Source organism: Tiliqua scincoides, chromosome 4 (assembly GCF_035046505.1).
Source record: "Tiliqua scincoides isolate rTilSci1 chromosome 4, rTilSci1.hap2, whole genome shotgun sequence".
In the NCBI taxonomy this organism is placed as follows: domain Eukaryota; kingdom Metazoa; phylum Chordata; class Lepidosauria; order Squamata; family Scincidae; genus Tiliqua; species Tiliqua scincoides.
The window spans coordinates 211,488,320-211,505,472 of NC_089824.1; the positions used below are offsets into that span (position 1 = coordinate 211,488,320).

General features: G+C 47.2%; 1 protein-coding gene across 1 annotated transcript in view; it reads right to left on the reverse strand.

Moving 5' to 3' along the window:
• APCDD1L (APC down-regulated 1 like) overlaps positions 1-9,867 on the reverse strand; it is a 46,397-nt gene extending 36,530 nt beyond the window's left edge. Inside the window, exon 1 of the mRNA XM_066625074.1 lies at positions 9,786-9,867. Coding sequence (XP_066481171.1) covers positions 9,786-9,825 — 40 coding nt within the window. The 5' untranslated portion in view covers positions 9,826-9,867. The remainder of the gene's footprint in view (positions 1-9,785) is intronic.
• Between the last annotated feature and the right edge of the window lie 7,286 nt (positions 9,868-17,153).

Genomic DNA, 17,153 nt, shown 5'->3' on the forward strand with positions numbered 1-17,153 from the left:
TCCAGGGAGCATTAAAAACAGAAAATATGTGCCAACCAACCAAGATGATATATTAATTGCATCAAGAGGGCTGTTATTTTCTTGAGGGGGGAAAAACTTCTACTGACACCAATGGGAGTTTTCCTTCTGGGGCAAATAGCAGTGTGTGTGGTCGGGGGGCACTTTCTCAGGGAAAGTGGGAAGATTGAAGGGATAGAGGGTTAAAGCCCCCCTCCCTCCTTCACAATCTCAATGCAGATCAGGGTCTATTTAGGGTCTATCAGGGTCTATTTCAAAAAAATAAATACATAGGTCCCAACACCGCAATTAATGTACCATCAACTTTGGCACTAAGTGCCAGGTTATGCACTCAGGCTTGTGCAAAGTGTCCCTCCCAGAGGTAGAACTGCCGCATGGAGGGGGGAGTATTAGGAACGGCCCTAGTTTTTTGTGGAGTTAGCATAAGTGCAGACAAGGCGGAATGGCAACTACCCTTGAATTGCCACTCTCAAATGATGTTTTTGTTGAAATGTTCCAAGAGGCATCTAAAGATCAAAATGAGGTGTGAGGCGATGAAGTTCAGCCACTAGCGATACTGTTGGACAGATGCATTTGGCCTAGACGGTGCTGTCTTTGATCTTGGGTTCACACATATGTCTCATGGTATACAGTCAACAGCCTTTAAACATCACCTTGAGAAGATGGTACATTTAGGAAAGCTGTTGCCTGCACTCCTGACCCTTTGGAATGTCTTCTGAGTGACTCCCATCTCATTAGATCAGTTAGACCAAGCACTTTCATGAATAACTTTCCTTAGAGCAAAATAAGTGTTTGACATAAAAATGCAAATTTTTCACCCATCTAATTAATTTAAGTGATATGATCACATCTTAGACATGCTCAGAACTGATAGCTCTTGCTGCAAGGAGAATAAGAGCAGAAGTATATTGTAGTTTATTGTGGCAAATGCATATTCCCAAACCCTGATAATTGATGGGTGGGTGGGAGAGAGAGATGGGAGATGGGTGGCTGAACCACTCTAGCACTCATCAGTTCAATGCCCCATGGGCTCTCCTGCCCCAGGCTTACTTCCAGTTTCATAGCCCAGATAAAGGATACAATCAGAGATGATGGGGGAGGTATCCCACAACCTCCCAATTCTTATCTGCATAACAAAAAAAACTACAGGCCTAGAAATTTGACCTTGTAATGTCTTGTTCTAAGCTCATATGTACAAAATAAGCATATCAATGCCTTCACTTTTATCTGCTTCATTTATCTAGCTGCACAGCAGTGTGGAGCACAGAAGTAAAATACTGACAATAAAAAAGACACAATCAGTAAATGAACCCAGAATGGCTCTGATGGCTCCAATTCCTGGAGAGCAGCCACGTCAGATAGGTCTGATTTTTTTCTCCAGAATCAGCAGTCAGATTGGAGCTGTCTCACAAAGCAAGACTTTGGCTCAGGGAGAGATCAGAGGGACAGCCCTGAAATGGTCCCAGTAATGCCCATGTGTGCTTTGTGAGGGTACCCAGATCAGGACCACTGGGAGAAAAGAGGGGATTTAAAATCTCCCTTCCTCCAAGTCAAATCCTGACCCAGATCTTGCCTCTGTGGCTGCTGTTCACATTTTATAAAAGGAACCATAAAGCATCAGTCACATGTTTCTCAAGAGAGTCAGTATGGCACAAGTTCCACTGCACCTTGGAGACTACTGGGGACCACAGCTTGCTTTGTCACAGTCTATTAATCTTTCCATGTAGTGTATCCTAGGGAAGCAAACTTGAAAAGTTTAACTTCTATGCGCAATTAAGAAAAGTGTGTGCATAATTATCTTTAAAAAAAAATTAAGTACTATGTTATGTAAAGTACTGATGTCTCCTTAACATGCTATTCTCCTAAGTTCAGGCAGTGTTTTTTTTATAAGGGGGGGGAAGAGGGGGGGTAGTTTAAATACACAAACCCCAAACTGATGTCCAGCAAGACATGTGCATCCATGCACTTTGGTTATCAAAGGCTCATAGCACAATCCTATGCAGGTTTACTCAGAAGTAAGTTCAATTTTGTGCCATGGTGCTTACGGCCAGGTTAGGGTGCAGAGGACTGCTCAGTCAGTTCTCTATTTCCAAGTAAAGATGCTTCCTTACGACCAGTTGACATGGTTTCCCGTTTCAAAAGCAGTATGGCCAACACTGCACTTGCCCTTACTTCCCAAGCCTCTCTCTACTTAGTCATTGTTTAGACATGACTTTAGTCCTCTCATAAGCTCCAAAGAACCTGTCTTCTTTTTTTTTTTTTTGTAAACAATCCAGGTAACCTGGATTGGAACTGTAGGAGGGAGGGGTTTAAGCCCACCTTTCTCCCCAAGAAAGTTCTGATCCAAACACTTCCCCTAAACAAGAAAAGCAAGTATGCCATGACTAATTAGGTGACTAATGCCACAACTAGTTTAGCCCAGGATGCCATAAATTTGCTTGAGGATTTGCACATGTTCCACACCTCCATTGTTTCGCTCATCCCAGGATGCCCAAAAGCTTACCTTGGAGCAAAAGAGAGAGAGAGTTCCAGACTCCCCAAGCCCCAGCAGAACATCTTTATCCCCACTGGAGACTGGACCGATGCGATATACAGCTAGAGATGAGGTAAGACTTGGTCTCAGACATGTCCCCCAAAATATACAGAATGTCAACACACATAAACTTATGTGTCCCACTCAAGAAGTCAGTCCACCACTTTTTGGGGGGCAAATGGTGCACATGTACAAGTGCATGTGTTCACATGCTACACCCTGGGGAAAGGCAGCACAGGACCAAAACTTGCTCTAGGGATCCACCGTGTGTTAAGTCTACACGCCAAAGGGCTGAATAAACTGCCCCATTCCAACTGCATCTGATATCTGCATAGTGGCTAAGTTATGGTCCCACCACCACCAAAGATTCCCTGCCCCCCATTATTCTAGAGCAGGGGTGCCCAAACACCAGCCCAGGGGCCACTTGCGGCCCCCAGGGGCTCCCAATCTGGCCCGCGGGGAGTCCCTAGTCTCCAATGAGCCTATGGGCCTCCAGAGACTTGCTGGAGCCCATGCTGGTCCAATGCAACTGCTCTTAGCGTGAGGACGACTGTTCAACCTCTCACCTGAGCTGTGGGACGAGCGCTCCCTCCACTACTTGCTGTTTCACATCTGTGATGCAGCAGTGGCAGTGAAGGAAAGGCCAGCCTTGCTTTGTGCAAGGCCTTTTATAGGCCTTGAGCTACTGCAAGACCTTCATTCATTCATAAAAGTTCCATCTCTAATAAATTCATTTATGCAAGTTTATTCAAATTTTAATGTAAATTAATTCTTCCCCCCCCCGGCCCCCAACACAGTGTCAGAGAGATGTTGTGGCCCTCCTGCCAAAATGTTTGGACACCCCTGTTCTAGAGCATCCACTACTTTAGTGGGGCTAATTTAGCACAAAAATCTGTTTCTTCCCATCAGCTGCATGAACAGCTGTTTCTATGTTGATCCCAGGGATTAAAAGAAAATTTATATAGGTGTGTCAATGTTTTTCACTGAGCTAGCTTCCATTCAAGCAGGAGCACGCAAGCTTTTAAACTATACAGAATTCACTTGGTATTCCCCACTCAATAATCCTAGAAAACACAGGATGTTTCCCCATTGCACTTCCCAAGAAAACAAGTCCAAAGGCAGAAAAGGAGCAGTAGCACATGGATGGCGAACTGATTCCTCCACCACCATCACCCTCCCCCCCAATCTGACAGAACAGTTCTCAGGAACTTGCAAGTTATCACTTCCAACATTCCCATTAAGGGATCTCCAGTTACAGGATCCCACAGCTGCATAGAACATACATCACTTGTTTTAGCAGCTCCAGTAGGATACTGAAGAGCCCCATTTAAAAAACAAACAAACATTATGGATCTGGTAAAGTACTGTGTAAACTTTCAGTTCTTACCCTCGTTCGCAGAACAACAGGGCTGGCACAGAGAATTCTTACTTTCTTCCATTCTGTCCAGAACTGAGAAAGAACCACAACTAGCCTAGATGCCCCATATACTAGTTTCCTGTGCAAAGAAGGCTGCAAGGGAGAGCTCATGTGGTGGAATACCCTTTCACAAAAAATGTTAGCATGTAGCAGTGGCGTAGCTAAAGGGAGTGCAAAGCACTAAGTTCTGCCAGGAGCCTCACCGCAGCCTGCAAGCAGTCCCTTCTCCTCCCCTTCAGGGCCATCACAGGCTGGGGGAGCAAAAAGGAGGCGAATGGGGAAGGGGCTGCTTGCACACTGCAGTGAAGCTCCCCGCAGAACTCAGTGCTTTGCACCCCCTCTAGCTATACCACTGGTACATAGCATCTTTTTCTCTATTAGGCTTCTGAAGAAAGGGATTTATTTAGTTTTTAAAAACGTAAGTGTATTTAATCATAACAATCCCCACCACTGAATCTGAAGTGGTCCCATCCAGATAGAAATTCACCACCTCATCTGTGCTTGTTAGAAGGAGTCCTCGGTGAGAGATGAAACGTGGCTCTTTTGTTACCTGACCCTTCCTCTCTCCTATTTTGGACATTTAAAAAATAGTTATCTTGCCATTTCTTTGTAGTTACAAAGCACAAGTATATCTATGCATTTAAAGAATCCCTCCCTTGATGAGAGGGTGTGGAAGCACTAGTTTGGTCCCCTTGGTCCATGGCCCCTTAGGGTCCCATAGGACTATTTTATCCCCTATGCTATTCAGTATCTACATGAAGAGGCTGCAGAAGCAATGGGCAAGATGTGGACTAAAAAGCTGAAGCTGTCCAGACAAGACTGATGCGCTGATGGCCAGTGGGAGGGCTGATCCTGACCTGGGTGTCTAGCCTGTTCTTGATAGGGTTGCACTCCCTCTGAAAGGGCAGGTGCACAGCATAGAGGTGCTTCTGCACCCATCCTTGCTCTTAGGTGAAGGTGGTGGACATGGCTTAGAGAGCTTTTGCGCCAACTGCAGCCCTTCCTTAAGAAAGCAAGATTGGCCATAGTTACAAATGCCTTGGTCATCTCTCAGTCAGATGACTGCAACATGGGGCTGCCCTTGAAAAGTATTTGGAAATGGCAACCAGGTCAGAATGCTGCAGCCAGATTGCTGATGAAAGGCACATTGCGGAGGCATAACACGCCCATCTTGCAGGAACTACACTGGCTTCCCATCAGTTTCCAGTTGCTACTATTCATTACCTTTAAAGTCCTTTACAGTTCGGTCCTCAATACTTAAGAACTGTCTTCTGCCATATCTGTAACTGCTCCCTAAATGTGGAACTCCTTACTCCAGAAGGTTTGGGGCCCCTACCCTATCCTGCCTCATCTAACAAAAATCACTCACCTGTCTTGCCAGGCATTCAGGCTCTGAAGCTAATTTGTTCTTTGATGTCAGCCCATGGCTGGAATAGTTGCTTTATTCTTGCCTCCGAGTACTGTTTCGCTTTGTAAATTATTGTTTTTACTGAAATTCTTTTTTAAAAAAAAAAAACTGTTCTATTACTTTTATGTTAGCCACTTGGGACCTCTGGATGAAAGGCAAGACAAAAAATGACAAGGCAAGACAAAAAATGAATGAATGAATGCACACACACCCATAAGACATCACAGTGAGTATCCCAAACCTGGTGAATGCCAACTTTCAACGCATGAATGCTGACTGTTCCAACTGAATTTTATGAATGCCTGAAAATAGATGTCTCCACTTTCCAGAGCCACATAAGTGAATGCTGACAATTCTACTAAGGTGACCTCTCCAATATTCACAAAGTTTGCCTAGAATTGTCGACAGGTGACTGTCAACAGCCACCCAATTGAGGACACTCCACACATACACCAGAACAAGCGTTTCAGCCACGATCACTCATTATATGCACATAAGCATTATTTCCCCTTTGGGCAAATGTACACGTACTATAACAACATTAATAAAATGTTCATATAGTCAAAAGCTATAAGTGCAAATAAGCTCTGGAAACCATGGCAGGTTGACCCCCAGAAAACCACAATCAAAGGGCTGAAACTGTTTCAATGCCTGTTCAGATGTGCCTGGCTATCCAAGCTTAACAGATACCGACTGGGCCAGAAGAAGTGGAGCTTAGCAAAGTCAAGCAAGAGCCATGCCTTGAGTTCGGCACCAACTGCTTGGCTAAAACCAGCTTGCTCTTCCTCACCAGTGCATAGGAAAGTGTGCATATTATTTCAGCATAAGAACATAAGAACAGCCCCACTGGATCAGGCCATAGGCCCATCTAGTCCAGCTTCCTGTATCTCACAGCGGCCCACCAAATGCCCCAGGGAGCACACCAGATAACAAGAGACCTCATCCTGATGCCCTCCCTTGCATCTGACATTCTGACATAACCCATTTCTAAAATCAGGAGGTTGCGCATACACATCATGGCTTGTACCCCATAATGGATTTTTCCTCCAGAAACTTGTCCAATCCCCTTTTAAAGGCGTCCAGGCTAGACGCCAGCACCACATCCTGTGGCAAGGAGTTCCACAGACCGACCACACGCTGAGTAAAGAAATATTCTCTTTTGTCTGTCCTAACCCGCCCAACACTCAATTTTAGTGGATGCCCCTGGTTCTGGTGTTATGTGAGAGTGTAAAGAGCATCTCCCTATCCACTCTGTCCATCCCCTGCATAATTTTGTATGTCTCAATCATGTCCCCCCTCAGGCGTCTCTTTTCTAGGCTGAAGAGGCCCAAACGCCGTAGCCTTTCCTCATAAGGAAAGTGCCCCAGCCCCGTAATCATCTTAGTCGCTCTCTTTTGCACCTTTTCCATTTCCACTATGTCTTTTTTGAGATGTGGTGACCAGAACTGGACACAATACTCCAGGTGTGGCCTTACCATCGATTTGTACAACAGCATTATAATATTAGCCGTTTTGTTCTCAATACCCTTCCTAATGATCCTAAGCATAGAATTGGCCTTCTTCACTGCCGCCGTCGACGACCTGTCCACCACCACCCCAAGATCTCTCTCCTGATCTGTCACAGACAGCTCAGAACCCATCAGCCTATATCTAAAGTTTTGATTTTTTGCCCCAATGTGCATGACTTTACACTTACTGACATTGAAGCGCATCTGCCATTTTGCTGCCCATTCTGCCAGTCTGGAGAGATCCTTCTGGAGCTTCTCACAATCACTTCTGGTGAATTAGACATGCATTACACATGCATAGGACTGTGATATTTTATTAGTTGGCACAGACTGGGGCTGACATGGCAAAAAGAAGCAGATCCCTAAGAAGTGTGTCTGTCCATGCACATCCCTTTTGTTACAGCAAAGTATCTCCAAAATAAGCAAAATATCTGCAAACTGAGTAAACAGCAACTTCCAAAATATTCCAAAGGGTGAGAAAAAAAATTTTCTTTTCTGTTAGGAAAAACAGCAGATACACATGCCTGACAAAGCTGGGCTTCTCTACAAATGCTCAGTCTTGAAATCCTTGCAGAACCTTTTGTTGTTTTAGCTACAACAAGCGAATGTGGCTCCTCTCCTGGAGTGTGTCCCAGATGAGACCAGCAGGCTCAGGGGAACCATTACGGCTTCACACTGCGCCAGGACACTTCAAGCCACAGAACCTATAATCAGCCACAAGACATGGGAGGCAAGGAGAGTCTGTGGCAATGCCCTTTCCCCCACTGCTCCGTAACTGTACTGAGTCTGCTCCAACAGATAGTATGGGAAGGGGGTGAAAGTTCACACGCAGCACATCTATATGGGGCTTTTGGGAGAAGGGGAGTTTGGGGCCTGTGCCCTCCCTGCCTGTTCACTCATCTACACAGCAGATGCCCAGTCCAGGTGGCTCAATCCATACAGCAGAAAGAAGCAGGCAATCCTCTACAACCCGTTCAGCTGGCTTCCCACATGCTCAACAGTGCACTTTGAGATGCGAAGGTTTTATCCTTCCAAACAAAACTGAGCATTATCCAAAGCTATGGAGGCGGTGCAAGGCAAAGCAGATAGGAGAGGGGAACATTTTAGAAAGCTCCAAAGGAAGATCTACCCTCTAGAATGCACATGCAAGATCAACCCCTTTACTTCTGGAAGGGTTAAACTTCTATTCTTGGTAGCCTTCCTGCTTATTCAAAACCCCTGATACATTAACACCCTCACCTAGAATCAGGGTGTTAAAGAGCAGTGAAAAACTGGATACATATTTACATAAATATGCCCTTTTCTGCATATTTGTGGGCATAGACAGGGTTACAAGGGCTGCAAACCCTATGAATGCTTTCCATGGAGTAAGCCCCACTGAACACAATGTTAGTGCCTTCTGAGAAGCAGAGTTACTTGCAGCCCACTCCTATGCATGTCTACTCAGGAGTAAGCCCCACCTAGTTGGATGGGGCTTAATCCCAGGAAAGAGTGCATAGGATTGCAGCCTTAGACACACACAGGACCGTGCGTGTCTCAAGGTGGGGTCCTTACTCCAGGTTAGTACAAATTGTAGACACAGGGTGACCAGATGTCATAACTGCAAAAGAGGACAAGGCCCAAAATGTAGGACATCCAAAAAATGTAGGAAATGGAAAAACTAAAGCTAAAAACACTTGTATATTGATTTAATATGGTTAAACACTATATTAGTTATTATTAAATTTAAATTTAAAATTACATATAATTTATTACATATAATTTATTAATTCCAAGAAGGCTATGTGCTGCCTTCCAAGAGGACATGCCCTGGAAAAAGAGGATGTCTGGTCACCATGTGCGCACATCACAATATAAATCAAGTGGCATTCCAGCATGGCTACGAACAGAGGATCACAACCATGGACTCAGAATAAACCGGAGTGAAACTCCATAAAATGAACTGCAATCATAAATACGCAGGGGAAGTTCTACTTTCATATCCACTGAAAAGTAACTCTGGTTCAACTCCAGCGCACTTACTCCCAGGTCCATGTGTGAAGGCTTGCAGCCTTATGCTACAACCTTATCCACGCTTACCTGGGAGAAAGCCCCACTGACTATAATGGGACTTACTTCTGAGTAAGGCATAGGATTGGGTCTTATGCTGCAGTTCTATCCACACATACCTGGGAGTAAGCCCCCTTGACTATATTACAACCTACTTCTGAGTAGACATGCGTAGGACTGGGCTCTTAACCACTGCGATCCGAGGCCCCCAGCCTAGCTGAAGGGTGCTGCAGACCACCAACCCCACATCAGGTAGCCCAGGATGTGCTCCTCCAGCGCTTCCCAAGAAGCATGCAGCGGTCCGGACGATGCATCTCGCGATCCAGCCGCAACTCTCCACCACAACGAACCTATGCGTAGCCTACGCGTGGCTACTCAGAAGTAAGTCCCATTCTAATCAGTGGGGTTTACTCCCAGGAAAATGTGGATAGGATTGCAGTCTCAATTCTGCACATGTGAATTCGCGCTGTCCCACCACCCTTGCGGGAAACCAGGCTACAATCCTATTCACAATCTCCTGGGAGTAAGCCCCGTTGACTAGAATGGAACTTACTTCTGAGTAGACATGCATCGGATTGGGCTGCTAGTGATCAGCTACTAGGGCAGAAACAAGCAGTGGCGTAACCAGAGGGGGGGCGGAGGCACTCAGTGTGGCGGGGCGTGCAAACGGAGCCTCCCCTTCGGAGCCATTCCGGGCGGGGGTGCAGAACGGGGGCGAATGCCTCCGTTTTGCACCCCTCGCCCGGTCCGCTTGCACGCCTCAGCAAACCGAGTGTCTCCCCCCTCTGCCTACGCCACTGGAAGCAAGCACTCCCACTGGAGATCACGCACCAAGCAAGCCACACAACTCACCCAAGCCACAGAGCCCCACCAGCCACCAGTAGCGGAGCATCGCGGAACCCCCGGCTGGGCAGGCGGGGGGGAGGTCTTTGCAACCTGTCCCCGGGAGGAGAGGCGGCGGGCTCCTTCGCAGCCCCGCAGGAGAGGAGGAGGAGGAGGAGGAGGAAGCTCTCCGGAGAGCTCAGCGCTCTTCGCTACGGGGATCCATGTGCCGCAGAGGAAAAGCCGCGACGGGACGGGACGGGACGGGACGGGCTGGGGGCTGCCCCCCAGGAAGGGCAGCGCCGGCTTCCCTGCCTCCGCCTGCTGCAAGCTGCTGCTCAGGAGCGCGGACTCAGCCTCTGGATCGCCTCGCAGGTTCCCTCGCCAGAGGAGGTGGAGACTGGGGGCGGTGTCCCCTCTTCCTCCACGCCTGCCGGCGCACAAGTGCCCCCCCCGCCTCCAGGGTCCCTGCTCCCACGAGCCTCTCTCGAAGCGCAGCAGAGGCCGGCCTCTGACTGAGGCTCCGCACTTTCCTGGGAGTAAGCCCCACTGACTCTAAAGCGACTTACTTCTGAGTAGACCTGCCTAGGACTGGGCTCTGAGGCTGCCATCCCACCCACACTTTCCTGGGAGTAAGCCCCGCTGACTCTAAAGGGACTTACTTCTGAGTAGACCTGTCTAGGACTGGGCTCTGAGGCTGCCATCCCACCCACACTTTCCTGGGAGTAAGCCCCACTGACTCTAAAGGGACTTACTTCTGGGTAGACCTGTCTAGGACTGGGCTCTGAGGCTGCCATCCCACCCACACTTTCCTGGGAGTAAGCCCCACTGACTCTAAAGGGACTTACTTCTGGGTAGACCTGTCTAGGACTGGGCTCTGAGGCTGCCATCCCATCCACACTTTCCTGGGAGTAAGCCCCACTGACTCTAAAGGGACTTACTTCTGGGTAGACTTGTCTAGGACTGGGCTCTGAGGCTGCCATCCCACCCACACTTTCCTGGGAGTAAGCCCCACTGACTCTAAAGGGACTTACTTCTGGGTAGACCTGTCTAGGACTGGGCTCTGAGGCTGCCATCCCACCCACACTTTCCTGGGAGTAAGCCCCACTGACTCTAAAGGGACTTACTTCTGAGTAGACCTGCCTAGGACTGGGCTCTGAGGCTGCCATCCCACCCACACTTTCCTGGGAGTAAGCCCCACTGACTCTAAAGCGACTTACTTCTGAGTAGACCTGCCTAGGACTGGGCTCTGAGGCTGCCATCCCATCCACACTTTCCTGGGAGTAAGCCCCACTGACTCTAATGGGACTTACTTCTGAGTAGACATGTCTAGGATTGGGTTCTGAGCTGGCAGTGGTGTAGCTAAGGGGGTGCAGGGAGTGGGAATCGCACCAGGCAACAAGCTTTAGGGCGCCTTCCTAACCAACTTTCCAGCACCAACCAAAGGCAATGCAGCTCCGAGGTAAGAGGTAACAGAACAAACATTGTCTTTGCTTGAGGAGGTCTCCGTGATTCTCCCCCCCCCAACTGCAGGATGCAACACATACCCCACTGGCACATGCCTGTGAAAGTTAGTTGGGATTGCACCCTTAGGGGGCAACAAGCTGAGCCTGACACTAGTGGCCAAGACTGTGAAAGCCTCGGTCCTTATGAATAATACCAGCATGTTATATACTATATCTTTGGAAGGGAATTTAAGGCTAAGTGCAATGAATCAAACCACATTGGAATATCAGTAGCCTAACAAAAGTTAATCCCAAACCTCCACTGCCTTGTGGCTACATCCAGTTATGGAAAAGGCTTCAGGAGTCAACCTCGAGGCAAAATCCGGAGCCGGAGTCCCTGAGGCAGTTCATGGCTGAACACAGTCACGTCCTGGCAACTCCTGCGAACCAACCCTACTGGCTTCTGCCTTTCCATTGGACCATTTCAGTGATGTGGAGAGGGGGGATTTGCTGCATGGGAAACAGTCTATCCTCCATATCTACTTTACCCAGGCTTTGCGCACTGGAGAGGACACTGTTCCAGAACCACCATTCAGAGCACGATACCAGAGTCTTCTGAGACTGAAGGATGCCAACTTCATGTACTGTATGTACAATATGCTATTTTCAGTGAGGGAGGAGGCTTTTGGGTGCCTTTTTTTCTTGTGTTGTCAGTTCAAGGACTGGCTTCAGTTCTGAGACTGAAGGATGCCAACATGGAACAAAAATTATGGCCCATCAACCAGAAAATGTTTTCTTTGTGAAAACCTTGGTCTGTACAAATAATGCCAGCATGTTATAGATCATTGGAAAGGGAATTTCATGCTGAATGCAATGAAACAAGCCATGCTGGAAAATCTATATTCTATCAAAAGTTATGGCCAATTAGCCAGAAAACTTCTTATTTATTTATTAACAAATGAAATTTGATTGGGGGGCTACAAAGTCTCCTTTTACCCTGGGTAGCAGATGCCTTAGCTATATCACTGCCCCATTTTTCACTTTTTTAAATGTCTGGGTGTGATGCCATTTCTGGAAGGGATGCCAGTTTGGGGGCATCGTTTTGCACTCAGCACCAGGCTATGCTTTCATTAGCTACACCACTGCACCTGGGCTGTGGCAGTCTCCTATACCAATCCTACACCAGCTGACCTAGGAATAAGTCCCATTGAATTAAATGACACTTACTTCTGAGTAGTCGTGCATAGGATTGTGCTCTGATCTGCAGATCAGACAAACCTGTCCTCTGTCGAGCAAGGTTGCATTGCTCCTCTGCACACACTGGGTACTGCTAGGGTGCCAGCAGGGAGGAGAGACAGCAGAGGAATCAGGCTTGCTTAGGTCACCTGCCTGTATTCCACTGGGTGCCACTTGATTTATACTAGATCCGTGATTCTTAAACTTTTTAGCGCTAGGATCCACACTTTATAGAATGACAATCTGTCAGGACCCACTTGGTGATGACATTAACCTGGAAGTGATGTCATGGCCAGAAGTGATGTCATCAAGCAAGCATCATGTGATGTCATGGCCAGAAGTGATGACATCAAGCAAGTGATGTCATCAAGCAAGCATTTAACACCCCATAGGATAAAATGACATCAAATAAATTAAGTAAATTAAAAGTTTACAATAAGTTTTAAAATTTATTTAAAACAAAGAAGAACCCTTTTACCCCTCCAAAGCAGTTGAAATTTTAAAAAATTTTCCAAGGATCTCAAAGGTTGCAGTCTTATCCACACTTACCCCGGAGCAAGCCCCTTTGACTATTGTTGTTAAAAGCATATATTGTACATAGTAGCCTGTTAAAAGTACAGATCTATAACATTTCGTCAATGCAATCACATATCATGGTAGCATCAAGTCTAATATATTAAAAATAAAATAGACATTGAAATGATGGGATCCACCTGAAATTGGCTCACGACCCACTTAGTAGGTCCTGACCCACAGTTTTAGAAACACTGTACTAGATGAACAGGTCGATCATGGGACAGATAGTGGGACATCCCTGGACTCTGGGATGTCTGGGATAGTACTTTTCAGATTCTACTTTGGGATACTACTGACTGGGTAGTCCAGGCAAGCTATCTCAAAACCCAATCCTAGGCATTACTCAAACATAAGTGCCACTAAAATCAATGGGGCTTACTCCCAGGTAATTGTGAATGGGACTGCAGCCTAAGTTTAGTTTCCAAAATTAGAAGTGTCCAGGACTGGACCTTGACAGATAGTTAAACACCCCTGAAAGAGAAGCATTTCTCCTCTGATCTTAGGTGTTGGATGGAATGAGAGGGTGGTGGTTGCTGAGTGGGGTATGAAAAGCATTCTGGACATGCTCAGGTGTTATTACATAATTTCTTGCAAGGTACCATCCCATGCACAGACCCTATATATATGCATACAGCTTCTGTACCCAGAGGTTCTGTGCACAAGGTTCAATCAATATATGAGAGACTGCAGCAGGACCAGAGGATATAATCCCAATTACTCCTCCTCCATGTGGCTATTAATTATATATATATTAATTATGGGCGGCTTTCGATACCATCGACCATGGTATCCTTCTGGGCCAATTGGCCGAGTTGGGAGTTGGAGGCACTGTTTTGCGGTGGTTCCGCTCCTACTTGGAGGGTCGGTCCCAGATGGTGGTGCTGGGGGATGCCTGTTCGACACCCTGGCCCTTGAGGTGCGGTGTGCCGCAGGGTTCAATTCTGTCCCCCATGCTATTTAATATCTACATGAAACCGCTGGGAGAGGTCATCCGGGGGTTTGGAGTGAGGTGTCATCAATATGCTGATGACACCCAGCTCTATCTCTCCTTTCCTCCAGACTCCAGGGTGGCGGTTGAGGGCCTGGAGCGCTGTATGGAAGCAGTGAGGATCTGGATGGGGGCTAACAAGCTGAAATTAAATCTGGATAAGACAGAGGCTCTCCTGGTTCGGAAATCCTCGATGCAGGTGCTGGATTATCGACTTGCTCTGAATGGGGTTGCACTCCCTCTGAAGGAGCAGGTTCGCAGCTTGGGGGTCCTCCTGGACTCGCAGCTGCTCCTGGATTCCCAGGTGGCGGCTGTGGCTAGGGGGGCCTCTGCTCAGCTTCGGCTGGTGCGCCAGCTGCGACCGTACTTGGATCGTGCAGACCTGGCCACGGTGATCCATGTCACGGTGACATCAAGGTTAGATTACTGTAACGCGCTCTATGTGGGGCTGCCCCTGAAGACAATTCGGAAACTACAATTAGTACAGAATGCGGCGGCCCGTGTGGTCACCGGAGCTAGGTAGTTTGACTCTGTCAGCCCGCTTCTCCAGGGGCTACATTGGCTGCCAATTCATTTCCGGGCCCAATTCAAGGTGCTGGTTTTGACCTTTAAAGCCCTATACTGCTCTGGGCCAGGATATCTTAGAGACCGCCTACTCCCGTACAATCCGGCTCGCCCTCTCAGGTCATCAGAGAAGGCCTTTTTGCAAGTGCCGCCACCCAAGGAGGTCCGGGGGGCGGCTGCAAGAAATAGGGCCTTCTCGGTAGTGGCACCAACATTATGGAACTCCCTTCCCCTTGACTTGAGAATGGCTCCCTCTCTTGAGAGTTTTCGGCGAGGCCTGAAAACACTGTTGTTTAAACAAGCTTTCTGATTTCTGGCCTTTTTAACATTTTTATACATCTTTTAGGTTTTTTTACAGGCTTGATTCCTCGGTGACTTGCTCTTTTATGCTGTCTTTTAATCTGACTACTGTTTTTATGGCCCTGTAATGTGTTTTTAAATGTTTTTATCTGTTATGGATTAATGTTTTTAAAATTTGTTTTTTTAATATGTTGTTAGCCGCCCTGGGTCCCGTTAGGGAGAAGGGCGGGATAAAAATAAAGTTTTATTATTTATTATTATTATTATGGTACAGCAAAGTCAGATGCTCTGACGCAGGATGGGAATTATGGTGTTAAAGCATCTCACCAGCTCTCTGGTGTTGCTGCTGTCCACACGGGCCCACGATCAGCCCCAGGAAGTGTGCTAGCAGACCAGTATTTATTGGGAAGCGTGGTGCAGCCACATGTATGAATTCTGCTATGGAGGTGATGGTTGGTACCAAACATATTTCAGCTTTCCCTGTAGCAACCCTTTGCCCCAGATGGTATTGTGAATGGGGTGACTTAACAACTAGTTTCAGCATTGCCCAAAACTGAAGTAAAAGAGCCTTTCATCCCAAGGGTTCACCCTCTGGAACCAGGAAGGAAAACAAGCAGAGTCCCAGATGACACCAGGGTCGTGTGAACCAATCCTTGTGGGCACTGAGTCAAGTGACTTGAACATTTGCCTGAGGCTAGCCCTTTCTTGCTGGGCATTACCCTGTCTAAATGGAACGGCCTTTGACTGGGAAACCAGGCCAAGCTTCTCTATGCTGCCAAAGAATCCTCCCGCTCCCCCCATCACCCACCTGCTTTGCCTCCGTGCCATGGCATGCCTTTCCCACCAATGCCGCTTTGAAAGACCACTGTCAACAAAGCTGAGTATCTCCTGGCAAGGACATTTCCGTAGCAAGCCAGAACCTGGGACAACAAGCAAGCCTTGGAATTTTCTCTCTCAGGAGCAGAAGTTGTAGACAAACGTTTCTTTTTCCCCCCCAGTACATTTATTGCATTTTAGAGGGGCTGTTTGTGATCTTGCATGTGTTTCCAGGAAACTGGAGCAAGTGCATAATATTTTTAAATACAGAAAGCTCCCACTGACTTCCGGTCAATGCAAGAGGCCAGGAGGCATCTGGGCAAATGTGCTCCATGTTACCCAGGACTGTCGTTCAGGGTACATGGTGAATGTTGAAGCAATAGGCTGTATTCTTTGCAATCATCTCTCTAAAGCCAGACTAGGTGGGGGTGGGAAGGAGAAGGTCTGATTTTCTGTTCCTCCCAGTGAGTAGCATTGTGTTGTTTTAGGAAAAATTCAACAGAAGGGTTGAGAGCTGCTTCAGGCTGCAATAAGATCATCCCTTTCTTATGTCTAGTGAAAATACTTCTGGTTTTACTCTGGTGGTCATTTTCATAGGAATTTTTATTGTTTTCTGTCTATCACATTTATAACCCACCTTTTCTCCAAAAAGCATAAGTTGGAGTACCCGAGAATTGTCCCATTTTATCCTCACAACACTCTTGTGAGGTAGGTTAGGCAGAGATATTGTGACTTGCACAAGACCGTGTAGGAACTTCAGAGCTGAACAGGGATTTGAATCCAAGTCTCCCCAGCCCTAGTCATATTTATCAGTATTTGCTTTTGGCCATGTTCATAGTCACATGCAACCAACTCTTTAGCTTCACACTACATGTGCATATTCAAGATCAGTTCATGTGGGTTAGTTGTTTCCAGGGCCAGCTAAAGGTCTGAAGGGGCATGGGGGCGGGAACCACCTTTGTTAGGGCACCCCCTAAGGTTCATAGAAGAAGTTAGCTGGGGAGCAGCAAGAATGGATCTTTGTTGCTCTTCTTGGCAACTACCAGCTGGTGGCAGCACTGAGGCCAGGTATCCAGTTCTCTGTGTTGCAAGAGTTGACCTGCATCCTGGTACCTTGCACACTGGAGGGGTGGGTGTGTGTGCAGCACTTGTGTTTGGAGTGGCGAGCAGTGTGTTGAAGGGCCTTCCTGCCTGTCTATGCCTCCATTTGGCTCCAAATAGGAGCCATTCCTGAGGCAGGGGGATGACACGATGATACAGGGGGTGACATGATGGTGTCATGGTGTCACCCTGCTTTGGATGCCAACCAGTCAGGCAATGTCACTGAATTGAACCATTAATATAAAAATATTCTAGATTTGACCCACTGCAGCTGGGACAGATCAGGCTCTCCTCCTACAAAGTTCATACAGGACTTCATATACTTGTAGTAAACAATAAATCTAGTGACAGGCATGCAGGATACTATTTGTA